This window comes from Pteropus medius, unplaced genomic scaffold (genome assembly GCF_902729225.1).
Source record: "Pteropus medius unplaced genomic scaffold, Ma_sr-lr_union100, whole genome shotgun sequence".
Classification (NCBI taxonomy): domain Eukaryota; kingdom Metazoa; phylum Chordata; class Mammalia; order Chiroptera; family Pteropodidae; genus Pteropus; species Pteropus medius.
This window is the reverse complement of record NW_024350927.1, coordinates 5,110,873-5,136,500: the sequence shown is the minus strand read 5'-3', so window position 1 is coordinate 5,136,500 and position 25,628 is coordinate 5,110,873. Positions and strand designations below refer to the sequence as shown.

At 46.3% G+C, this 25,628-nt stretch overlaps 2 protein-coding genes across 3 annotated transcripts in view; one reads left to right on the top strand and one right to left on the bottom strand.

Moving 5' to 3' along the window:
* MTOR (mechanistic target of rapamycin kinase) overlaps positions 1-25,628 on the bottom strand; it is a 114,960-nt gene that overhangs the window by 33,903 nt on the left and 55,429 nt on the right. Inside the window, exons 29-30 of the mRNA XM_039842242.1 lie at positions 5,649-5,724; positions 2,507-2,646 (exon numbers count right to left, since the gene is read on the bottom strand). Coding sequence (XP_039698176.1) covers positions 2,507-2,646; positions 5,649-5,724 — 216 coding nt within the window. The remainder of the gene's footprint in view (positions 1-2,506; positions 2,647-5,648; positions 5,725-25,628) is intronic.
* The window catches only part of ANGPTL7 (angiopoietin like 7), a 6,341-nt gene continuing 1,862 nt past the window's right edge, over positions 21,150-25,628 (top strand). For both annotated transcript variants that reach the window (XM_039842234.1, XM_039842233.1), the window contains exons 1-3: positions 21,150-21,929; positions 24,263-24,363; positions 24,916-25,110. In XM_039842234.1, the coding sequence (XP_039698168.1) occupies positions 21,560-21,929; positions 24,263-24,363; positions 24,916-25,110 (666 nt within the window). In that variant the 5' untranslated portion in view covers positions 21,150-21,559. The remainder of the gene's footprint in view (positions 21,930-24,262; positions 24,364-24,915; positions 25,111-25,628) is intronic.

Sequence of the window (25,628 nt, the reverse complement as noted above, 5' to 3'; positions counted from 1 at the left end):
GGGGCACGGGGGGATCAAAGAGGGGGAAAAAATAATAAAAGCAAGATATTTCATGGCAAACGTTGGGGGTGAGGTTAGGACTGTCATCCATGAGTTATGTCGGGGTAAACACTGCAGCCACAAGTGCTGCTGGTGGTCAGTATTCTCGAGGCGCACGGCAAATGGGTCAATTTAGAAAAGCAGGGGAGGGGAAGGGACCAGGAAAGGTTTCAAAGGAGGAAGAGACAGTTCAGGTGGGAGGATTTCAAAAACTGGAAAAAGGAGAAGAAGGGGTGGGCAATTCATGAAACTGAATGAACAAATGCAGAGAGAAAAAGTTCTGTGGGGTTTGGAGAAGACTGAACCGTTTGGCCAGAGCTCAGAGTACGAGGCCAAGGTCACTGAGAAGAAACAGGCTGAGATAGTGGGCTGGAATCAAAACGTGAAGGACTTCGATGCCATGCAGTGACATTTACATGTAAATCAAAGGGCAACTGGGATAGACTAAGTCATTTTAGGACTTGTTAGAGTTGAATTTTAAGAATGTTTACATACATTATATATATTTTTTATCTTCCTCTTAATAACGTGATAACCAATTTGAAAGTTAAAAAAAAAATTGTTTTTGAAATAACGTGGCTAATTCTTAGCATGAGTGTCTTCGGCTTTAGATCAGTACTGTCCAAAAGAAGAGCCTGCAGTGACGGAAATGTTCTGTACGTACACTGTTCGATACGGTGGCCGCCAGCCACGTTGGTTACCGAGCACCTGGAATGTGGCTAGGGAGACTGGATTATCGATTTTATTTAATTTAAAAATAGCCACATCTGGTAATGGCCACCATATTGAATAGTACAGTTTTAAAAACCTGTTGGACATTAAAAAAAAAAACACCCACCCAACTTTAGTGGCACAAAGTAACGCAGCAGACTAGACAGCATATGCTTCCTCACTGCCACCTCCTAGACACCTCTGGCTCCAGCCCGTTCTCCATCTCAGCTGCCCTCGGCCTTTCCTCTTTGCCACCATCATCTCTCCCCTTGGACGGCCTCTGAGCTGGCCTTGCCATCTCTTCTCTCCCGCCAAGCCCCTCTCCAATTTGCTCCTAAAGCGTTCTTTTTATAATGTAAACCCATCAATCATGGCCCTCCAAATACTTAAGATGGCCGCCCAGTCGCCCTTAGGTTAAAGTCCAAACTCGTAACTTGGCCTATCAGCCCCACACGCTCTGGCACCTGCCTACCTCTCCTGCCTCACCTTTTACCTCTTTCCACATCACACCTGACTCTCCCCCATTCTGACCTTTCAGAACTCTGAATATACAGTGCTCATTCCCCCTCATTGTATAGGTCCAAGTTAGATGTCACTCCCTACTGGAAGTCTTCCAGAACCTTCCAAGCCTAGATTAAGGCTCTTATTTCCCACAGCCCCCTGGGCTTCCCCTTTGTAACTGTATTCAGTCTGTATTACAACAGCCTGATTGTCTGCTCTGTAAACATGGGGGAAGGCAGGGACCATGTCTGTCTTGTTCATGGCTGTGTCCTCGGGGCCTGGCACAGATATCGGCAATGAATAAGCTCTCCATAATTACTGGCTGAATGGATGAATGGGGGACCAGTCCACGTTAACGAAGCTGGATAATCTGCTTGTGGGAAGGTTGTATGGCATTTTAACTATTTAAAGCTGTGGTTAAACTAACAACTGAAATATGGCATCTTGTTTTAACTATTTTAAAAAAACTGCTGGAAAACATTCTTCGATACTGGAAAATAGAATGAAAAACATTTTACCATTTTTTTCTTCGACATACCTCCAAAACTCGCCAAACCAAGACGTAGGCAAGTGCTCAATTAAGCGTTCCTGTTGCTTCCCCCTGGAACACCATTCACCTCCCTGCCCTCCCCTTCGCCTGTCTCCCAGCCGTAGTCTGTCTCCCAGGGAGAACTGCAGGATCATCTCCTCCCTCCCTTTGGTCTTCCAAAGTCCTGTGCTCATCCCGTCGTCACTGTTCTCTCAGGCTTTGCTAACTACCTGTCATGTGCCTGTCTCATCGACCTCACAGCAGAGGCCTTGTTTTCTGTCTCTGTTTCCCCTGGAGCCTGGCAGAGTGCTGGGCACATGGTAAGCATTCTTTACAGGGGAAGCACCTGAAGAGGGCAGTCATCTGTTCATCTTTTCTAAATTCATGAGGAAGAGCAAATAAAGAGGTCTTCATCAGTCAGTCAATGTCAAGAGGCAGATGGAAGGGGTGGGTGCAGATAGATCCCAGGGGCGCACCCAAACCTGTCCTGTCCCAGAGCATTATACGGTTTAAGTTGTTGTTTTAAGAGCCTTTCTGTTGAGCACTGAGATAAGACAGAGAGAGAAAAACACCAAAGTGATAGATGATTCCTGGGAAAATACCGAGTGAAACAAAAACGAGAGTCTTAGGTGAGAACTCTGTATGGGGAAGCCTTTCAAATACAAAGGTCAGAGAGATGACGTCTGTAGCAGCCCCTCAGCCATCATCCCGGCTGACGCAGCTCACCATTCCCCCAAGGCTTCGAGGCAGCGCATGCGGCCCAGCATCAGCTCTGGGTCATCCTTGTTGGTGTCCATTTTCTTATCATAGGCGACGAGGGCGTCCTCCCACTCGTGCAGCTTCTCATACCAGGTAGCCTGGATCTCCTGCCAAGTGGAACGGGAGGTCTGTTGTGAGGCGCAGAGAGCAAGAGGGGCGCATCTGTTACCCCGCGCGCTCTCCTCAAGGCGCCGTGCTTATGTATGACCCTTCCCCTATCGTAGCAGGCCTTGGCTCTCACTGAAAAGAACTTCAGAGTGTCTGGAGGTATGTTTGGTGATCATGGAATGTTCGTTCCTTGGCGCACCGCTCCGACGGAATGATTCCGGGATAATCTGAGAGCAGATGTCAGGCCACGTTCCTCCTTCCATCACTTCCTGCCAGACACAGAGGTCACCAGAATTCTAGCATGTAGGGATGTGAGGACAGGGGAAACCATTTGGGACGGCAGGAAACCCTGAGCAGAGCTCTTGCAAGGATGCCAAGGCCTGGATCTGCTGGAGTGTTGTCAGTGGGCCACATGGCAGGGATGGCAGCTGCTTTCCTGATGGGGCCAGAAGGACAGGCCACATCTGCATATTTTCTGGAGGAAAACAACTCACTTTTTAAAAGCTCTTGATTCTCCATATCTCTTAATGCACGTTTAAACTTCCAGGAAATAGTCATTTGAAATATAACATAACACTACCACTTAAAATTCTTTGGAAAACCTCCCCCCCTTCTACAGTCTCTCATCCAATGTTCCTTCCTGCTCAGTGCTTGGCAGCTTTACCAGTGCCAGGGGCCAAAGGGTGGGTTCCATTACTGGGCAGATGGCGTGCCACGCTGAAATGCAGTGTCAGCCACGTGAGTAAGAGGTGGTGCAGTCTGGAAGTTGCACAGTGAGGCTCTCTAAATGGTCAGGGGACAGTTTTATGTCCCTGTCTGCCTTCATCTGCCCTCCACCTCAGTCTGTCTTCTGAGATTCTTCATCACCAGCTCGGTAAATGACTATTTCTCCTCCAGACCAGGGCAGTGGCTCTCCAGGGATTTCTTTAACAGTGTGACTTTGTAGTGGAATCTGGATGATGTAATGTAGGGCCCATATTAGTTCCCCCCATTACTCTCCTCTCCTTTCTAAATAAAACTGATATTTGAGTAGTACATACACTCTGAAAGGATCTTTTCTTCTTGAACCTCTGTAAGGAGGTCATTTCTATTTTAGTTCATGAACTTGCACTTACTTCCCCTCGTTTGTTTTCAGTATAGCCAGCCCCTCTCCTGCCCCTGCAATGGCCTTTTCCCCAATGTCAGTGGATGACAGGGTTTGCCAATATGGCCATACTTGGCTCCGTGAAAGGTAAAAACTACCTACGCTTCATTTTCCAAGCCTATTTGGAACATTGCCTTTCTTTTATGCCTAAATATGAAAGAGAAAACTTAGAGCAAAAAGAATGACTGCAAAGACAGTGTAAAATTAAAAACTCAAAGTAACACTGGTAAATTTCCCATTTTGAATTTCTATACTGGGTTGGAAAGAAAAAAGGGGCTAATGACTAATATGTGGCATACACCGTGTGAACAAGCAGAAAGAGGGGGCGGCATATGGAGCAGGTCAGATAGCGGGCAAGATATTTTGAATTGCAATAGATTGCAGAAACTATAAAGTTTAAGCAATAAATCACACAAAATTCTAATGAGATTGTTGTTACATAAATTGTGCTGAGAAAGCGCAGCCTCTGCCAAGAGAAAGCAAACCATTATCAAGTTTAATACGATTCAGCTACCTAAATATAATAGAAAATCCACCTGGGTTTAGCAATAATCTTGAAGCTAATGGCCACCTTCAGAACCTGGAAACAGGGAACTTTCATTTAAGGCTGGCACTCTGAGCCACTGGGGTATAAACTGACTGTTGGCAGATCACCTGAACACCAGATGACTGGAACTCTGGTTTCAATCACCACTTGCTGCGCCCTAGAGCTGGATGGATATCAAAGGAGAGGACCTCTTTGGGTGCATTGCATTAGGGGCCCTCTCTGTCCACTTTCATCCCTCTGGATGAAAAGCGAGGACCGTGGCAGGGATGGATAAGACATAGTCTTTCCTGTTTTGTCATGTGGAGAGATGCTTTCTTTGTCTAGGTACATATATGTGCTCAAGATGGCAAAATGTTACCTTAAAAATTTCGCTCCAATTTACTAGCCTTTGTGCGACGCAAAAGCCTGGGATGTAGTCACAGTTTTCTTCACTTTAACTCACTGGGCACTTGATTAAGGCAAAGCAGACTAAGTGACGGACACGACTAATAAAAGGTTCCTCCTTATCAAATATATGGACCCAGAACTTCTTGACCTTCCAGGAAGTCAATGCTAAGCTGATTAAGTCGATGCTTTATGTTCCGTTAGGAAGTTACCAAAGCGCCCTCCTAGGACCACAGAGAGTCATGGAAACATTTTAATACTGGTAGGGCGAAGATGACAGATGAGAAGCAGCTATGGAAGCAATAATGAAATGGAACAATCCCTCAAAAGTGGGTATAAATTATAGTGCATTTTTTTTCCTGGAGAATTGGCCATGGTTTCTTCTAAAAAATGTACGGAGGATTAACTGTGGGGCAGTGGCAATGCCAGCTGCCAGAGATGACGCGAAGGTATCTCAGGTCAGGGTTAAACACCTGGGCTCTGACTGCCACAATGCCCAGGTTCAAGTCCTGGTTCTGCCCTTTAGTCACTATCTCGGCTCAGGTGAGGCTGTTATCTTTTTAGGGCCATAGTCTTCTTATCTGTAAAAGGGGATGGCAATAATACCTACATAGAGGGTTGCTGTAAAGACTGAATTAGATGAAGTATACAAAGCACTTAGCAAAGGGCTAGGCACAAGATAAGAATTTGATAAATACCAGCTATTACTGTTTATCAGACTTCATCTTCATGATCTGTGTTCAGTTTAAATACAATCCATACAGCCATTGTCTCCTTCGCCCTTGAGACATAGGTAAGTCAGCATCAGAGACTGTTAACAATTGGGACAAAACCAGAGAGGGAAAGTGACTTCCTCAAGATCATGGCTGAGTGCCTTCCGAGCTAGCTTGCTACCTCTTGCTTTTCGAAAAGAATGAGTCACTTACCAGCTCTCCGAAGTGTTTCATGGCATATTCTAACACCCCAGCTGCTGCCTCCGGCTGCTGTAGCTTATTATTAATACTGGGAAAACAAAAGGAAGAGGTGGTTACACTCAACACGTCGGAGCATGGGAGGTGTGGGGTCCTCTGTGGGCAGGTGGCTCACCAGCATGTTGGGGACAATGTCTTGCAGATGCAGAGAGAGCATCAATTATCTATTACCACCCAGAAAGCTCAGCCTGAATGATTTCAATCTGAAGAATGATTTCATCTTGATCCTATATTCCTAATTTCAAGGGGGCAGTATTTGGTGGACAGGAAGTCTTGCCTGCTCTGGGGCCTTCCTCCAGCCAGCACAGACTAGTTTCCTCTCAGATGCTGTAAGTCGGGCAGTATGTGTCTGTTTTTTAAAAACTAGAAACTCTGGATTCAAAATTGTCCCTGTTATAGAGCACAACCAGAGGAGGTACGTTTGAATTTCAACTCTTACCTCCTCTCACTATTGCCTTTGGTAATAAGAATAACCAAAATAAATGGGCTCTGGGGGCAAAACAGAAGTGGCACCGAGGTTTGGGTCACCCACATCAGTGACAGCCAACCCTAGGGACTGTGGCTGCAAAACCATCTGGAATGCTCCCCTGACAGAGCCCATCGCCTGCAAGTTCAGATGCCTCCTTAGTCCTTCTTCAAGGACCATCCCCTACCTGTGCAGCAGGCTGTGAAGGGACCACATCTAGTGTTACTCGCCTGGTCTCTGCCGGAGAGACGCTTTTCACTATCGGCACGCTACTTTGCTGATGTCGTCTGTAGACAGTATGTGGCCAGTTGGAACTGGAGGACTATAACCTATTGGGGCAAGCAGCAGTAATGCTGGAAGGCCTGGCGCCTGGACTCAGCTAATCAGAGAGGCTGCAAAGAGGTCCTGAAATCAGGACTTAGACCCCTGCTCCGATAGGAACCTACGTAAAAGGCTAAACGGCAACTTACACAATACTGAGCCTAATCTTGAGTTACAGGAGGAAGTTAGGAGGGAGGGAGCAGGCTTGAGAAAGTCAAAGGACCACAACAATTACATCTGTTCACAGGGAGGGAGCAAAATGTGGCAGACTGACTTAGGAGTCTAGACTGGTTTAATGAGCAAGGATCCAGTTTATTGCCCTGAGTACAAACTGTCTATTTGACTAGAATTGATTTTTAAGTGGTTTTGGGAAATTCCAGGGTTTGGTTTCAATGTGGTAATATGGCAAGAGATTGCTGTTATAAATATTATCTTTAAAAATTTGAGTTCCACCACATTTCTTCCAATAAAACCAACAGGGACTGCCCAGAAATCTGATGAACTAGAGAAGAGAACATTTGCGAAAGTAATAATCTAATGCCTCATATTTACAAAGCACATTTCAAATAATCTTTCCAACCTATCGCTCCCTTGACCTCACGCATCCTTAAGAGAGTGCAGAAGGAAAGGCATTCTCAGCCTTGTTTTACTTCCGGGGAGACGAAGGTCCATGAAGTCAGTGATTTTCCCCAAGGCCCGCAAAGAATGGGGACAGTCCCCATATGACCTGAAGCAACCTTATGTCTGTTCTTTGTTAAGGTGGGAGGCGAAACAGCTTTGGATTTAGAGTCAGAAGACCTGTGTTTACATTTCTGGAGGCCCAATCCTGCTACTTACAAGCTGTGTGACCATAAGCAAGGCATCGCTTTCGAGTTTCAAATTCCTTATCTATAAAATGAGGCTAATACTACCCCTTTCACAGAGTTCTTCAGGAAACTGAATGAAATAATGACCATGAAACTGCTAAGCAGGTCCTTATAAATGCTTCTTCCTTCATCTGTTTTTCCTCCCCCAAGGATAGACGTTGCTAGAAACATAGTTATATGCTTGTGTACAGAAAAATCATACATCTAAGGTTGAGACTTGAGTGACACTAGCAAATCATCCTGAACAGATTATTCGAGTTGGGTGTCTAAGCTCTGGGCTCCAGGCTCTGCGATCAGAGGCAGATACACTGCACAGATGTTTCTCTCCTTCATTTACAGGAGCAGACAGGCAACCTCGTGTGGGATCTGTGGGGAGGCCATTAGTGCTTCCATGTAGGTCCTAAGTAAAGCAGTGAGCCAGAACGTTCTCCGTAAGTTCTCTGCTGCAGGATTCAGAAATGTTTTTAATTTCACCGTGAAGCCGCAACATCATGGTTTCTTTTAGGAAGCCCTACAGAGTTTTTCTAAGCTGAGAATGAAAAGCCAAGTCCAAAGAGACTAAGCCTACCGCACGTTCACTGTGAAGCGGGTCCCCATCCCTCCCGACCCCGAGGTCGGCTTCTCAACTTCGTTGCTCACTCACATGCGGCTGGGTGAACTGTATTGGTAATTAATAATAATACAGATTTGTGATCATCTAGTTCCTTGAACATAAAAATTTTGAAAGCATAAGGTGACAGGAAAAGAGAAAACCAGTATGTATTATAATCAAATATGCAATATATCATATATAAACATGTGTAACTTTATATTCTATATATGGTTTGAGCCCTAATGTGGACTACTAGGATGGCTCGGGTAGGAGTATAAACTATTGTGATGAGGAAGATAAGGCGTTCCTTGCCTGAACCTTTAAGAATCAGACATCGAAATCTAGGTGTTCTAATAACTGTCTTCTAATCTTGTGTTCTGGAACATATTCTGTTTTCAAGAACAACTTATAAACATTACTGAAGCTTGCAACACAAAAACAAAAACAAAAGAAAGCAAAAGTCTCTTCCCATTCCACTTTCCCACTCATTATGCATAAAAAAAGTTTTACAACAAACTGGTCAAAATCAGAAAGTAGTGACTAGAGACTTCAGAGAAGAAATAAATTTATCTTAATATTGCTAAGGGACAGACCAACACAGCTTTGCAAATTAAAAAAAAATCTCATATGGCCCCAACTTCTTCGAGAAAGTCCAAATAAGTCATCTGCATCATACTTGTCACTTGAATGTGTGTGTAGGCAGGCGAGAATGCAGACAGAGCCCGATGGGAAGGAGTGGGGGGCTGGGCTCATTGGGGGAACTACAGACTAGGCCTTTAGGAACTGCCATGAAAACTGGGGGTGTCCCTCGAGACTCATAAGCTCTTGCCCACAGTAAGGGCAATCTCTGAAAAATTACAACGTTGACTAAAGGAACTAAAACACACCCATGAAGAATGAGTGGGATCAGTCTGAGAAAGGGTCCTTTTCAAATATTAAGTTCTTGTTCTCTCATTTGAAGGCAAGAAGCCTGTACACGCCCACTCTGGATTGTTCAGAGAGTAGAGATTTTAAGTTAACCAGCTGCTATCATCCTGATTATTTTTCCTCTTTCCTACTTTTATTTTACTTTGCTATAGAACTTTCTCCCTAAGCTACATTTCTCTATTCTCTCCTTCCACGGAGTCCCCCACGCATGCCTACAAGACTGCCGGAGAACGCAACTGCGATGCGGAGGTTCTCGGGAGGTAAGTGAACAAAACTCGGCGCTCAGGAGAATCTGTTGTCTCGTTTGGGACCTTAACTTTTTCTCCTTCCTCCATGACTTCTGGCACTTTATCGTGGCAGGCAATATTTTATGACAACAACAGAAAGGTATCTAAATTTATCGAGAGCTCGCTCGCTGTGCTAAACACTTATATGTGGTCTATCTCAACCCTATGAAGTAGACGCTATAATTTATACTGCCATTTTACTACGAAGAAACTGTGGGCCAGTAGATAGATCTCAGGCTATTGGATGTCATCACTTCCCTTAAAAAACGTACCGTTTCAAAGGACCTTAAATAATAACTGAAGAGTTATATACTGTAAGAAGCAAAATGTGACAGACCACGGGACGGCATCTTAGTTTTCTACTCTTGGCATCAGAAGGCATCCAGTAAATACCTGTAAGATGAATGAACGAAAGCACTGGATGGGATGTTCTGACTGGCTAGCTCTCTTTCCATAACTCGCCATGCAGGAGAAAGGAGCCCCACTGCGCCCTCGTTCTCACTTCCTCACCGATACGTGGCCAGCGTTCCCCTCTGACCCCCAAGCTCCCGTCTCCTATTTTTTATTTCCTTTCAGAAGCTACTAATATGCCTTAAAGTCTCCAACACAACCGTCAGCCACGCCGCCACAGTGGGCTTTTCCGAAGTAGCTTGTTCGAGGCTGCCAGGCTTACAGAATCCAGATTGCAAAGCGTGGGCTAAGTAAGCCTCTATGGAAACTCAGTAGCTCCTAGTAAGGTCTCCAGTCGCCTGTCTACTTGGGTGACACAAGCCTATCATTTGAAATATCCCCCTTTTAAACTCAGATGTGGTTTGATGAGACTACAGGGAGAAACTGTATGATGTTTGGCTCATGTGAAAAAAATCACCTTTGCTCAAAAGTCTCCTTAATGAGGAACTCTGGTTTTACGCGGCAGCTGGGAGTTTTCAACAGCCCGTTCTATAAATGCCCCTCAGTCTTTCCCTATTAATGCTGGAGCCTTATAAAGGGCAAACTGTTCAAAGCCCCAGACTGACAGGAGAGGATTGCTAATGACATAAACCAGACTCCACTGACGCTGGTCTGGTTAAAAAGATGTGACAGCAAACAAGTTAAGCGAGATGGAGGCCTAGGCAGTAACCTGCCCACAGCGACAGTGTGCAGAAACGACAGGTTGACCAGACTTCCCGTTTCCTCTTGATGCACACCGAGGCCGGAAGGAAAAGAGTCTCGAGAACTTTCTAAGCCAGTGGATACTGATTCCCACTGCTGTCTTAACAGGGCCAAAGGGGTACATCTGTATTCTATTCCATATTCCAGTGAGAACACCCAGTTGAGATCTTACACAGTTGTAAATCTACAGTGCAAATGGAAACTGCCTGTCCACATAATAAAACCCAGAGCCCACCAACGAAGCTGCTGTTAGACAACGAAGACAGGAGAGCTCAGTGAATTAGGATATCAAGAGGGGAAGAGGCAGTTCTTCAGATATATCCACTTTCATCCGTTCCCCACTTCAATATTTAATTTTTATTAAAGGAAGCTGAGCTAAAGACCTTGGAACTGGGAAAATTCCTGGCAATTGAGGGAAACACTTTCTAGAGCTGAAAATTAACAGATACAGATAAGAAATTGCCTTAATGTCTTCTATACCAAACAGATTCTACCAAGTGTCTTTTCTCTCTACTTTCTAAAATGTTGCTTCCAGAAGTAGGAAAAGAATGTGAGCTGAGTAAGCCATGCGGACCCGAAGAAGCTCCTCATCGCCTTGGCAGGTTCCGGCTGAGAAGCTGGTGCGGGGAGCGGGGCTGTTACTTCTCTGGGACAGTCCCCTTGGAGCTTTTCCTCGGGGCTTTTCAAGGGCAGGTGGTGACCAGGTTCACTGAGGATGAATCTGACAGGAAGGGTAGGTCGTTAACTGTCTAAGGTCTTAACGCTGAGCCAGTGAGAGGGTCCCTGGCTTGGATCTAAATGCCATTGCTACCACCTGAAGAACTTGTTTCCCAAAGGGTTTTCTAAGTCACTGCTTCATAGGCTTCTGGGCTGACGTCAAGTCCCCAGTAACCTGGCCTGGTGATTCCTTCTTTATGGCTCTTATGGTTATCGACCTTGTCTCTTAGCCTTGGCGCCTTGGTGACCTTCGGCTGTTCAGAACGAACTGATGCAGGATTATTCAACGCAAAGCTGGAGCCCGTTGGCAAGTTGGTCATATGGGGAGCATCTGCCATCACATCTGGGGGACGACTTAGGCTTTCCTAGCGCTCCCATCAGGAATTTACGAGAACGTTACACACTTGCTTCCCAAACGAATCCGGGCCTTCTTTCTCCTGTCTGTTTCTAGTGCAGACCACAGTCTGAAATTTATTTGGTTCCCTGTCAAGTAAGAATTCTTTGAATTCCGTTGGTGCTGGGCTGGTGACACATGCAACACAGCTGAGAGGGGACCTCGGCAGGTCTGGCTGAGGAGCTCCTGACCAGCCAAGATGAGGCCACGATGGACACTGCTTGGGATCCTAGCCACTATACCAAGCAGTCTTTATTTCTCTTATAGAGCAGTAATGTTTCAGATCAGCCCGTCCCTTCCCCCAGCACCAAAACTTAGCTCTGTGCCCAGTGGGCGATTAAAAACAAAATAGCCTGATTCCCACACAGAGCCAGGAAGAGCTGGGCTTGCCGGGCCCTGATGTCTTTATCAGACAGTTACCCTGGGACTCTGGAAGCAGCAGAATGGACTGGGCAACTCGGAGACACGTCTTTTTGAATAGGGTAATTTAAAAGCAAAAGGACAGCAGAGAAGAGAGAGGCAATGTGAGAACATCGAAAGGCGACAGGGAGAAAGGTAGTGAGGGGCGATTTAAAGGCAGGCAGGAGGGAAAGCGAACAGGGACTGGCAGGCCTCAGAGTCCCCGTCCCGCTCCCCGCCCCTCCCCTCCCAGCCTGGGTCAGGAGATGAAAACAGTACCCTTGGGTCTGGCAAGGTCAACCCCCTCCTTCCCCGCATCAGGAACCCGGGAATGGCAACTGAACTCCTTCTCAAAGCGTTAAGGAAGAGAAGGCTGGCCTCGTTAGGTGGTTTCAAAGCTGGGATAGTCGATGTCCTCGGAGCTCTCGGGGACCTAAGGCACCAAGATAAAAAGGATCTGGTGCGAGAGAGGTGGTCCACCTTGGATAATCGAAATGGGTTCCTGATGTCTCAGTCAGTTTAAATGGTATGTCTATCACAATATTCAGAGGACATGCTAAGTCATTATGTGAGGAAGTGGGGGCCCCTAAGAATAAAAAAAAAAAAAAAAAAAGAAAAAGAATGCTAACAGCTGTGTAAATTAGGGAACAGGGAGACAAAAAAATTCTATCTTTTCAAGACTGGTGGGGAAAGGTACATCATTCTTTTTTAATTAAGAAAAATTTGGGGGAGGGAAGTTCACTACAATACAATCACTTTCCAAAATGCTATTTTTACCAATGCATTGTATGTTTAAATAACTACATATTTCATACATCATGGTGACTAGAGCATTAACGTAATTTTGTATTCCGCTTGTTCACGTAACACTGGCATTTTATACTTTATCCAGAGCCTTCATGATTCCTTTTAATGGCTGAACAGTCATCTCATCCCACTGATCCCATGTATATAACCCGTCTCGTGGGCCTGGTGGGGAGCAGCACTTGTTAGAACACCAGGCCACCGGGAGAGCTGCTTCTGAGCTCACCTGGTCCAGTGCCTTCCACATTCGCTAAGTGGTCTGTGCCATGGCAGTCTGCAAGGTCGTCTCTGGGAGGAGGTGTCCATCCCTGAGGACGAACACACTGCTCACCGGTAAGCCAGGCAAGCTGTCCCGTTTTACACGTCACCTCCAGACACCTCCTGGCTGGACACAGGGCGTGGGTGCCCTAGCACGACCCAGCGTGAGGCACTGGGAGGCTGCACAGCCCCGAAGTGTCAAAGCACACGCTTTGTGCTGGCCGGGTTGGAAACCCGAGGGCTGTCAAGGCGTGTTGTAAAAATGATAAATGGCTGTCACCTTTCCAAGGCTCTAGCTGATTTAGGGCTACTGGCAGGCACATCACTCCCAGCATGTCAGCCAGTTAATTACTTCCAACTTTATCTTTCTTGTCAACACTGCCTGACAAATTGGCCATTATCTTTTTATTCTACAACAATGAGCACTGCTCCTTTTCTGGTGATGCCTGGAGGTTTTTCTCCTCCTTCCCACTTCTTCATATCCAGAGCGAAATGAAGAGCTCAGAGAGACGATTAGAAAGAAGCTGTTAGGAAAAGGAACAGGAGGAGGGCTGATAGAGTGAACCCAGAGCTAACTGCCAACTATCCTGACTCAAAGCAGGGTTGGTATTTTGGGTAAAATCCTGATTTCTTGGCTTCTCAATGTCCAAGAGGTCTGACTCAGTCTATTATGTGGATGAAGTTGGGCAATAAAAATTAAACGAGCTGGCATCTAGTGACCTGGCAGCTTCAAACTCTCCACACTTAACTGTATAAGCAGATGTGTGCTGGCCTTTTACTCCATTAAGGAGTTAGGCCACATCGTAGAAATACCGATGCCCATTCTGGCATCAGGGAAAAGAAAAAAATGTGCTTACATTTTTGGCAAGGCAAAGCTGACAGAAGAAGGCCGTGACACACTATAGCTGGATTCCCAAGATCCAGAGCTCAGGAGGTGTCCAAAAGAATCTGGAGAGACCGATGGTGTCACCACTGATATAGTTCATTGCCCCTGGGACAGACTGTGTCAGAGGTGGCCATGGGCAGAACCCAGCACCTACTGTATTTCCTCGGTTCTTAGATGCACTTTTTTCAAACTTTAACATCTCTGAAATCACGATACAGTGCACAATGCAAGATTTCAGAGCGCCGTGACACAGTTTAATGGCCAGCAAGCAGTTTGTCTACGCCCCGCATCGTGGTACATAAAAATCAGAAGCCGCTTCTCCAACTCGGCATGAGCGGTCCCGTTAAACCTCAGGCCGTTCTGAGGATGAGCCAGCGGCAGCAGAAGAGCAGAGGCTTCCTGCTGAGCTACAGCGAGCTTCTCCCTTTAGAATGGTCAGGGGCTGCGATGATACCCCATCCCTTTGGACAGCTCTAGGAGAAACCCCAGGACTCCTCCCTTTGTACGACACACTGATGGCTGGCCAGCTGTCTGCACTGAAGAGCAGCTTTCCTTGGGGTTTGTAAGATGCTCTGGGAAGGCAAGCTATTGTACAGCGAACCTGCAGGAAGTCTTCACAGTGGCCAGAAATAAATTCACGCTCCACTGGTGACCAGTGAGAGACCTGACCTCTTGGCTACGGCTGGACGTAAAAGAGCATTAAAGAAAAAGGGGGGCCTGGAAAAGAAAGCTATAATCTGCGCTTGTGCTCTGTACACGGGGGCTTCCTTCCTCTGCCCACTCTGCTGCTGGCAGCTTTTCTACTAGGGGTGCATATTCCTAGAGGCACGCTGGCACTTCTGAAGTCAGCATGAGCCCAGAGGTTCAGAACGTATTTTTACTGAGAAATGAGGAACTTTGGGCAAATCCTTGTCCCTCGGGACGAAGTGTTTTTTTCTTCCAGCAGAGGTGTGGTGGGGGGAAAGCAGGACCGTGTACCTTTTCTGGAAGCCAGGAAACAACTGTAAAAGCAGGACTCATACTTCCAAGCAACACAACAGAGACACCTTGGAAACACACGTTCGGGATTAAGACAGCGTGGGCCTTGTTCCTCCACCTTGCCCCTCACCTGCAGACCGTAAGACCCCGTCACCCTCGCCATTCACTGGTTGCTCAGGCAGGCCGGCTTGGATTCTCCGACATTCTTCAGGAATCACAGGCCTGCTTTCCTGTTAGTGCTGCCTAAGTCAGGGCAGCAGAGGTACAGCCCGAAGGGACGGTTTGCAGGCCCAGGGTGGCCGGACGCGAACTTGTCATCGTGCCCCGCACTCCGCCTTCCCCACAGATGGTCTGGTCTCTGGTTAACGGTGATTTTCTACCATTACCATGTAATGAGCATTTGAGTCCCACAATATTTTATTACATTCGTGGATAAATTATGAGGAATACAGCTACCCAGAGATATGGCTGTTTCTTATGAGGATGTGTTATTTTCTTTGTTCTATTTTTGACATTAGCAGCTGCGTGTGGCCCCTCAGGCTGTGATGGTTAAATGAAAGGCGACGCAGGGTGAAGTAATCAGACACGCCGTTTACACAGGTCTCCAGAGAAAACAGGAGTGAGACCAAACCCTGCCCACTGCTTGGTGGTCCTCTAGCTCATCTTCAGAGGTAAGGAAAGCGGGGTTTGACTCAAATTGATGGTTTCCGGTGGTACAGAGGGATTATACTATAAGAATGCCACCTCAAGTTCCTGATTAAAAGAAGAAAGTTGAACCAAAGGATCTCAACTTTTCCAGTTCTCACTTTCTTTGAGTCTTTAACGATGATCTATAGAAGAAAAATGGACTTAAAGCAGGAGAGAATGCAATGCCCTACAATGAAGAACTTATCATGATAAAATATTGGCAATGACCATGGGGAGAAACTCTAAGTCTCCATTACATGTTTATTTAGGGGAAGAGAATCTTCTGTTGGGAATTCATTCTTTCATTTGACAAGTTCAAATTAAATATCTCTTTTGTCTTCAGCTCTGTGCTAAGTGCTAGATGCTAGAACTTCTGTGGTAAACAAGACCGACAAGGTCTTTGCTTTCAGAGCTTATAGGTCAGTGAAGTAGATGTACAAGAAACAAAGGCTGTGGAGGGAAGTACCACGAAGAAAACAATAACATGGGGGACTTGTTTTACATTTGGGTGGGCAGGCAAGGCTTTTCTGATGAGATGACAACCTCATACCTAAATAATAATACTTAGTATTTGCTGGACACGGTCTATGTGTCAGACGTTACGTATTTTATGAGCACTACCTACTTTTAAAGAAACTATCTAGTTGACGTATAACACACACATACATAGGAAAGCATACAGAGTGTACAGCTTGAAAAATTATCAGGAAGTGAAGAGAACGTCCATGTTGTAACTAGCACCCAGGCTGAGAAACGGAACACAACACACTGCCAGCAACCCAGAAGCACGGCTCCCTTCCTCATCCCCAGAGGTAAGGACTCACTGACTTCTGACATAACCGGTTAGTTTTGCCAGGCTTTGACTTTTATATAAACACTCGTTAAGATACAGCCATGTTGTGTGGCACGGCACAGCAGTTGCCTTTTTCTATTGTTGAATAATATCGCACTGTATAAACATACCACAATGTATCTATCTGACTGCTGATGGACACTTAGGCCATTTTCAGTTTTTAGCCATCACGTGTGGTGGTGTTACTACGCACATTCGCGAATGTGTCTTTGATGCACGTGCACCCGCGTTTCTGTTGGGAATACACCCAGAAGTAGAATTGCTGGGTTACAGGGTATGTTCAGCTTTAGAAGGTACTGACGAGTTGCTCTCCAAAGTTGGTTTCACTAATTTGTTGCCACCGGAAGTGAATGAAAATCCCAATTGCTCCGTGTTTTCGTCACTTGGTATTTGTGGTGTTTTCTATTTCAGCTGTTTTGGTTGATATGTCGTGGCATTTTATAGTTTTAATCTGAATTTCTATAATGACAAACAAGCTTGACCGGCTTTTCACGTGTTTCTCGGCCTTTTGGGTACCCTCTTTAGTGAAATAAGTGCCAGTTCACATCTCTTAACTGGCCAGCTTTAAAAAATTGTTTGATAAGAGTCCTATATATATCCTGAACATAGTACACACAGAAGTATATATTGGCGGTATCTTCTTGCCTTTTCGCTGTCTTCATAGTGTCTTCTGATACACAGAAATGACTACTTTTATTGCATGTTTTCCTTTATGGTTAATGTTTTTTCTATCCTGTTTAAGAAATCTTTGCTTATTTGAAGATAAAAATCTCCATGGTATCTTCTAGAAGTTTTAGTTTTGCCTTTCACATTTAGGTTTTAAATCTCCTCTGGACTTAGCCCCATTATCCCCCCATAAGGCTATCTAGCTGACTCAGCAGAACTTAATGAAAAGACTGTCATTGGTAGACACTGCCATAGATCAAGCATTCATATATGTGTGGGTCTGTTTCTGGATGTTTAATTTTGTTCCATTTATCTATTTGTCTATCCTTGTACCAATACTATACTGTCTTAATTATCGTAGTTATCGTAGCTTTATGATAAATCTTGATTTCTAGTAGTGTGATCCCTCCAAATTTATTTTTCTTATTTGAAAATGCCTTAGCTATTTTTAATCTTTTGCTTTATTTAACTTAATACTCACAAAAAAATCCTGTGAGATGAAGACGTTATGATTTTTATCTCCATTTCACAGATTAGTAAACTCAGAGAAGTAATTTAATGTGCCCAGGGTCATATAACCACCAAGCGATAGGCAGGGATTAGAACTCAGATTTGATTCCAGCCTCAAGTATTTGAAGTCTTTAATCCTCAAGCCAGATGACCCCTTCAGGAAATTTAATACGAATGTATCACAACTTTAAGAAATTCTAATGTTCTAAGCCACCCATTTCCAGTTAAAAATCTTGTTTTGAAGCTACAAAAAGCCACTTTCCTGGTAAGACTCTGGAAAAAAAAGCAGCAAGAAGTAAAAGCTTCTTGGACTCCTTCCACAGCCCATTTCCAGAACAATCAGAGTCCTCACATGGACTCGCAGGGCCCCTCAAGCCTGGCTCCCCGCCCTCTCCAGCTTTCACTGGCCCGACTCCTCTACCTTCGTGACTGAAGCCACGCTCGGCCACTTACACGCTCCTAGTGAGCCAAGGTCCTCCACGTAGCCACGCCTTTGCACACGATGCCCTCTCCCACTCCTGGCTACTTCCTCCTTTTTCTTTAAAACCTGGGTACCACTTCCCTTGGGAGGTTTCCAGAACCTCACCTGGGTTGGGCACTCCTTCTCCTCTGAGTCCCCTATCCAAACATGTCACAATGTCCTAGAGTTTGGCTATCTGCCTCTCCAACCAGACTGTGAGGCACAAGAGGCTGGGGTGGTGCTGTCACTGTGCCCTTCGATCTGAATGCTGACTAACAGACCAGAAGTGAGCTACAAAGTCCTGAGAGAGATGTGAGAGAGACTTTTTTTGCTAGGTGTTATAATTAAATAATAGACTATGAGAGGAGGCCTGAGAAATGATTTCTAAGACACCCAAGACACACTCTTGGGTAGAAGTGGCACATTAGAAGGCTCAGTGAAGAGGTGGAAGCAGCTTCTGTGACGGACCTGGGCTTTCCGTGAGGTAGAAACTGGACTGAATGATAGACGGGTCAGGTATCAAATGGCTACACATAGTAAGGCAAGCTGCGACCCATTAAAAGTCTTCAGAAGTAAAAGACTCCCATGAAGTACACAAACTGACAAGACAGGTTCTTCTAACTGGGAGTTTGGTTTCAAAGGCAGCTGTTTCTCTCCCCCACCAATTTTGAAAGCAATGGTTAAAGAGTAGGCAGGGGCAGGAATACACTAGGAAAAGAGAACTCTCTCCAACAGAGACATTTTCAAGAAAATGAGATGTGACACTCCCATTTGGGTAGAGAGAGAGAGAGAGAGAGAGAGACTCCTCCAGCTCTTAGCTCTGTGGTCCTCAGCTGCTCGAATGCTGCCAGCCCTTGGTGCCAGCCCGAGGCCGTGCGGCCCACACCGTGAGGTCTTTGAGAACCTCCAGGCTCGGCGAAAGCTCACGGGCTTTCCCATGAGGAATACGAGCTTCGTTTCCAAAAACATCTTTCACAGGAGCACTAAGCCGACACTCTTTCACCACCAGCAAAATGGAGAAAGGCAAAAACTCTTAAGATAGCCAACCCAGGTTTCCTGCATTTGTCAGCTACCTCCCAGTTTTATGGTCCCTTTGCTGACTGAAGGAGAGAAAAGGGACTGAAAGCCTCTCAGAAAAGAAAACTGCTCTCGTCCCCCACATTCTTCTGCTCGCTCCGCTGGACTCAAAACAAGGGCTTACTTTCCCTTCTTTTAGAAACTAGGAATCGAGGACATCAAAGGGTTGTGGATGTTCTGGAGGATAATCTCCTGGCATGGGAAATACTCTTAGCTATTTGATTTAAAATTTGGGGGGCTTTACTGACATTTGGGCTGCTCAGGCAATTTAAGAAAATCTTCAAATAAGAAAACTTGTCTCCAATTTATGCCTTATGTTAGAAATAAGTCTCCCGAAAATAAATGTCAGACAGTAAGCGCTCATGCTAGATGTTTGTGATCCACACTCATAACCCCTGTCCTACCTTTCCTAGAAAGGACTGCTATATGGCTTGGAAATAGGATTAATTCATTTTCTGTCCAGATAGGAAAATCTATTCATAACATTTTCCTGTTCAGGCGGGAGAAGTGGCTACTGGGAAGAACAAACAAAAAGCTGGCTGGGAATCCATAAAGCTCCACTGTTCCGTGATGCTTTCTCTACTGCGCTGCCCACAGGAGGGAAGACAGCAGGGTCACGTGTGATGTTACATGTGACTGTACGGCGCAGGGGTTAAGCTCGGTGTCATCTGATGGCTAGGAGATTATCTTGAAGCTCCTCATGGAGTTTGGCCGACCCTGTCGGATGCTACAGTTGAGGCCAGGTTCGTGTTAGAGAAATGAACTCCATGGAGCCGAGACTGCAGTGCCCAGCTGAGCTAGATATTTGCAAAAAGAAAGCAGGGACCGGCTGACAGTGCCAATTGTAAACAGAAGCTTTTGAGCAGAATGACATGTTGCTATAGGGTGCCAGCAACATCCTTACTCCTTAGCAGGCAAAGGAGCCGAGGTGAGAAAACAAACCCACCTGATCCACTGCTGCTTTTTCATTTAGAGGAAAAAAAAACTGTTTGGGAACTCCAGCTGCTTGCACAGAAATGGCTTTCTGAGAGGCTAGAAGCCCCGACTGGAAAAGGGGTGGTGGCAGGGTAGGAGCTGTCTGTCAGGTGTCAGGCTCGCGTGTGAAGGGCCCACACTGGAAAGCATGAGCACCAGAACTGCCTCAGCAGCTCCAGGACACGGAGAGCCCAAGAGCAAGTTCTAAGACAGGGTCACTGTTTAAGGACAGAGGGACCTTTGTATACGTTCTTAGTGAAAAGCTCATTTTAAGGATTTAAAGTTTGCTAAAATCCCAGGTGTTTTCCATTTGTTTTCAAAGGAGGAGTGTCCTTCAAATACAGCACATGAGAGATTACAATATCCCTATTTCCAGGGACATATATTATATAGAGGGAATAATTTCAGATTCGTAAACCATATTGAATAGAAAGAGGGACATGAGATTCTGGATATGGATTTATTAGGCGATGGGGATTCTTTTCTCTGATTTAATAGATTTTCCAAGTTTTGAACCACGGGCCAAGGATAGCCCTGTTCTGTTCTGCCTGATGCCCAATGGAACTGTGGGTGACCAACCTAGAACCATGGCCATTAGGCCTGAGTTTTCATCCCTGCTGTTACCTCTTACACCTCCTTGTCAAATGGCAAGTGTGAGAAGCCAACACTGGCCTACTCGTTGTGGAAGGAGGAAGTATGTAAAAAGAAAGAAAACTGAGCAAATCCTGCGGACACAAACTACAAAGTGTTTTTCTGCTTCCCAAGAGATTTACTCTATCCTTCTATTTCTAGAGCTTTTCTAGGTTGGAAACGTTCAAATGTGAGTAGTGTTAGATCCAGGTCGAATGAGGGTTTTGTAAAACACTGAATGATGATCAGAGAAAGGCATAACCAGCCTTGGTAAAAGCACATTAAGCAGGATGCCAAAATATACCAGATCCTCCTATAAACAGCATGGATTACATTCACAGGCCTCCCTGGGTGAGTGGAGAGGCTGATTCCCTACTCTCTCTGCCTACCTTACGCTCACCCCATGGTTATATAACATTTAGAATGGAATCTGGAAATTCTTCTGACCCTGCCCTGCTTGCTGATAGAGCTGAGCCAGTGGCTGGCAGGGGCATAATCTAATAGGCGAAACTGGAAACACAAATTCACAGTCCTCTTGTGTCAGCCCAGAGACTGTGCAGGCAAGGAAAGAAAGACTCGCCCCTGTCTCCCTCCTCCCTTCTCTGGCCTAAGTTTACACTGACTTCACCCAACAGGCACCTGACCCTCCCAGATGAGCTGGGAGGGGCTAAAGCGCCATGCACATGGGGTGGAGGTGCAGGCAGCAAACGATATTTAAGATGCTGACTTGGTAGAGCATTCGGGCTTGGGAAGGAGAGCTATAAGACACCCGACGAAGCTGCACTTTCAGAAACTCACGCTTTGAGGAAGGCCAAAGAAGAGCAAGGAGAGAAAGCACAGCCGAGTGGTGAGCCCGTCAGGGTGGGAGCGTGAGGCTGCAACTGTCGCAGCTTCGCAGACCTCAGCTGGGCACATCCAGAGTCCCCCGAGGAAGAGCCTTCCCCACCCAGGCTCACGAAAGATGCCGCCAAAGACTCTCTCAGCTGCGATCTGGCTCTGCGTTTTCATCTTGGCCTTTGTCAGCCACCCAGTGTGGCCACAGAAGCCCCCTAAGCGCAAGACACCTGCGCAGCTCAAAGCAGCTGCCTGCTGTGAGGAGGTGAAGGAGCTCAAGGCCCAAATTGCCAACCTGAGCAGTCTGCTGGGCGAACTGAGCAAGAAGCAGGAGAAGGACTGGGTGAGCGTGGTCATGCAGGTGATGGAACTGGAGAGCAGCACCAAGCGCATGGAGTCGCGGCTGACGGACGCCGAGAGCAAGTACTCCGAAATGAACAACCAGATCGACATCATGCAGCTGCAGGCAGCGCAGACTGTCACACAGACCTCGACAGGTAAGGAGAACATGTCCTCAGTTACTCACCACCTTGCCCTCAGTCGAGTGTAGCACTGCTTCTAGGTAACCTGGTCGTCAGAACAATTCCTGGGTGTGCCTTTGGGGTCTACTTGCCACCGGCTCTATTTTCTCTTTGATAAAGGCTTATGGAGAATTTCTTTTGATTTCTAATGTTCTGTAAATTTACCCAGTACCTTCGCAGGTCTCCTTTATTCACACAATGTTTCAGCACACTGAACGTCTGAATTACCGTCTTGGAGCACAGAGAGATTATGTGGTTTGCCCCAAACCACACAGCAAGTCTTAGAAACAGGGTTTGTCTTCCTGGTTGGTTCCTTCCTTACCCAGATGGGACCGGCTGTACCCTCAGTCCCCAGGAAGCAGAAATGAACACTAAAACCATAACATCTGTTGCTTTGGAAGCAAAGTTTTGCCAAAAGCAGTTCTCTCGCGTCTCTGAACATTGAGTGGGGTGGGCGTAACCGGCATTTCATATCTTCTCTCTGCAAACCTTACTCTTCTCACTGGCCCAGAATGAAGTGTACAGACACTGCCTCGAGCCACCTAAAGAATCTGTCTGTATTTAGGAAGGACGGGCTCCTCAAGGTTCCTCAGTTCTGATATTTCTATTTTTCCCCAGGATCTCAAATAAAATTCTCCATAAGAAAATGTAATGCTGACATTTGGATTTTTAGGAGGTCAAAAATAAGACACATTTAATGTTTTCTCTTGCAAAATAACTTTTAGTTTCTGGTTAGCTTGGCTCACATGGCCCAAAGTGAATTTATTGTTTAGAGAGAAGTTTGGTTTTACGAAGTTATCAGGAAATTATTAACTGTAAGGAGCACATCCTATAGATTATGTCATTTCCTGCTGATATAAAAACTTTTTGGTCACACTATAAACCGAGTCAAGAACAAAGAACAGAGTAATTCACTGGTTACCAGCCCAAATGAAGAAAAAAGTTTTAACATGAAATTAAGCTTAAAAATTAGGTTTTCTTGTATTTAAAGATAAGATTACAAATCTATCTAAACCGATGTGTGTGAATCACTTTCTAAGCACGCATTTCACTTCCTGGCCCTCAGTTTGGGACTAGAGAGGTACGCTCAGGCCATTTTCCAGACAAGTGAGTCCTGATTCGGTCTATGGGATGAAACCAGGCATGTGGAAGACCAGGCCAGGCAGAGAAACCCGAGGAGGCCACTTCCTGCTCCTCCAAATGGGATTTTCTCACCTCCAGCAGGGAGTTTCTTGGGAGTCAAACACAGCTCTCCCGCCAGGCCTCTTCTCTTCTTTCTCAGGATGCCATTCCTTATTTCTCTTCTCTGTTACCAGGTGCTGGGCACCTTTATAATCTGTAAGCAAGTAGCCCCTCACAGAAAGCAGTAAGTTGATGGTTTTATCAGTCATAGGAAGTGAAGAACTCTGATGGCAAAGACGAGCCTTGCCCCTTCCCAACATGCTCTGCCTTGGACGACTCCCCACGGTGGGTCATGGGGCCCAGGGCAGCGGGCACAAGACAAGACTCCCAGGATATGGGGGGGCAGGAAGCGTCTCTGGACAGCCAGAGCTCAGCTCTCTGACTCCTATCAGAAAAGGCTGTCCTTTCTTCCCTGTCTTCAATATTCAGAACAAGGAGACAAAATCTGACATAAAGCAGCAGTCCCCAAGGCGGCCAGGGAAACATTTCAATCAACCCCAGAGTGAAAACCAGCCTGTCCAATGCTCTCATTTCCTTGCATCAATCACCATGTCAGGGAAAAGCCTCCAATGGTTCCTTGGAGTGCATTTTCAGTTGTCTAGCAGGGCGGGGGAGGGGGTTAAGATTAGAAATCTCTCTCTCTTAATTAGGGCCTTAGTAGCCATTACCTCTGAAAAACAAAACCAGCAACCAACCAAATGAACGAAGGACAACAAAACAGACTTTATGAGATACTCATGACTTATCTGGTAATAGAGGCTGGCTGTCTCAGAAGCTGAATCTGTTAGAGCATCTGTCATGGGGCTCTCATGCACTAATATTTTCAGACTTCACAGCCTAGAACTACAGCAGGATAATTTATTTCAGAATAAACCTGAAACCACCTGTTGATACTCTCCAGGTGAAGGGCTTCTGCATCATCGGTGAAGCCATAACACACCCCCTTTTGGCCTGGTAATGGCCACCTTCCCCACATCCAGACACTGCCTACAAATGAACACTGATATGGATTTTGTGGTGGAAATGGAGTCACAGTGTTTAAACTTTTGATTTCGACGCAGCAGGAAGGCCTACCTGCCAGGGAGCCCGGTTCGGATGCTCACCGCTGTGGCCTGTCCCTTTTGCAGATGCCAGCTATGACTGCTCGTCCCTCTACCAGAAGAACTACCGCATCTCTGGCGTGTATAAGCTTCCTCCTGATGACTTTCTGGGCAGCCCTGAGCTGGAGGTGAGGTTATCACCACCCCCTGCCCATGTTCTACCATCCGTCCTCCATGCCCTCAAAAAACTGGGGACAACTCTGACAAAAGGGCTAGTCAGAGTCTAAAGAAAGGGAAAGTCAAGACGAAGAAACAACACACCGAATACTAGGGAGCTGTCCAAACATTCAATTTGTGAGGGGAAAAAAAAAATCCAGGCTCTGTTTTGCCCTTTCAAGTCATTATCAACCAAACTCCAACCTTCTAACACAGGTTAGGAAATTCTAGAGCCACCATCTAACTGGCTGAAATCTCTTGCTATGACCTAGAGCAGTTACTCTTTGAGGGAGGAGAAAAGAAACCATGGAGGGAGCCCATCAGAGGTCCCTGGAGTTTCCCCTTCAAGGCTTGTGGGCGCCTCCTCGCCCCACACTGGGGCCGAAGCGTGCCACAGTGCACCTGTGGCAATGTGGAAGCGCACGCACCCACTGGCTCTGCAGGAAAGGGAGACGGGGTGGGAGGTCCACTCCCACGCTCCTGCTCCTGCCCCCATGCGTTCCTGATCAGAGCATCTCTGCCAGGTGTTCTGTGACATGGAGACGGCAGGCGGTGGCTGGACCATCATTCAGAGACGAAAGAGTGGCCTCGTCTCTTTCCACCGGGACTGGAAGCAGTACAGGCAGGGCTTCGGCAGCATCCGCGGGGATTTCTGGCTGGGGAACGAACACATCCACCGGCTCTCCAGACGGCCGACCCGGCTACGTGTGGAGATGGAGGCGAGCACAAGCCTGGGGCCCGGGATTGCACCAAGCCAGCACGTGTGACTGTGCATAACTCTGGGGGTGCCATTCCTAGTATTACTCGCTTTAGGATTATGTATTTATTATGAGAGTTTTCCTTCAGGTTGCAGTACAGTTGAGGAAAAATAGGCTCTTTCCTATTTTTCAGAAAAGTGAGGCCGCAGGTACACAAGAAGAGGCCAGGCTCAGGCCAGAGCAGAGTAATCCAACACAAGGTCCCCTAGGTGCAAACCTTGCTGACACTGGTTGGTGACCCTCGTCAAAGCCCTTGAGGCATCAGTAAAGTACTCTTATGACAGCTCGAAGTCATAAGGTGAAAAAACACACCTTAGGGACAGGGAAATGAAAGGATAGAGAGAGAGTAATTGAGGCGGTATGGTGACTAGGAAGGAAAGTCTGGCCTAGGACCCTCGCGTGCTGATTCCCAGGTTTAGAGGTAAACAAGTGGTAAAGCCTTACTAGATTCCCAGCAGTAAGTATGGCTGCTGGCTGGA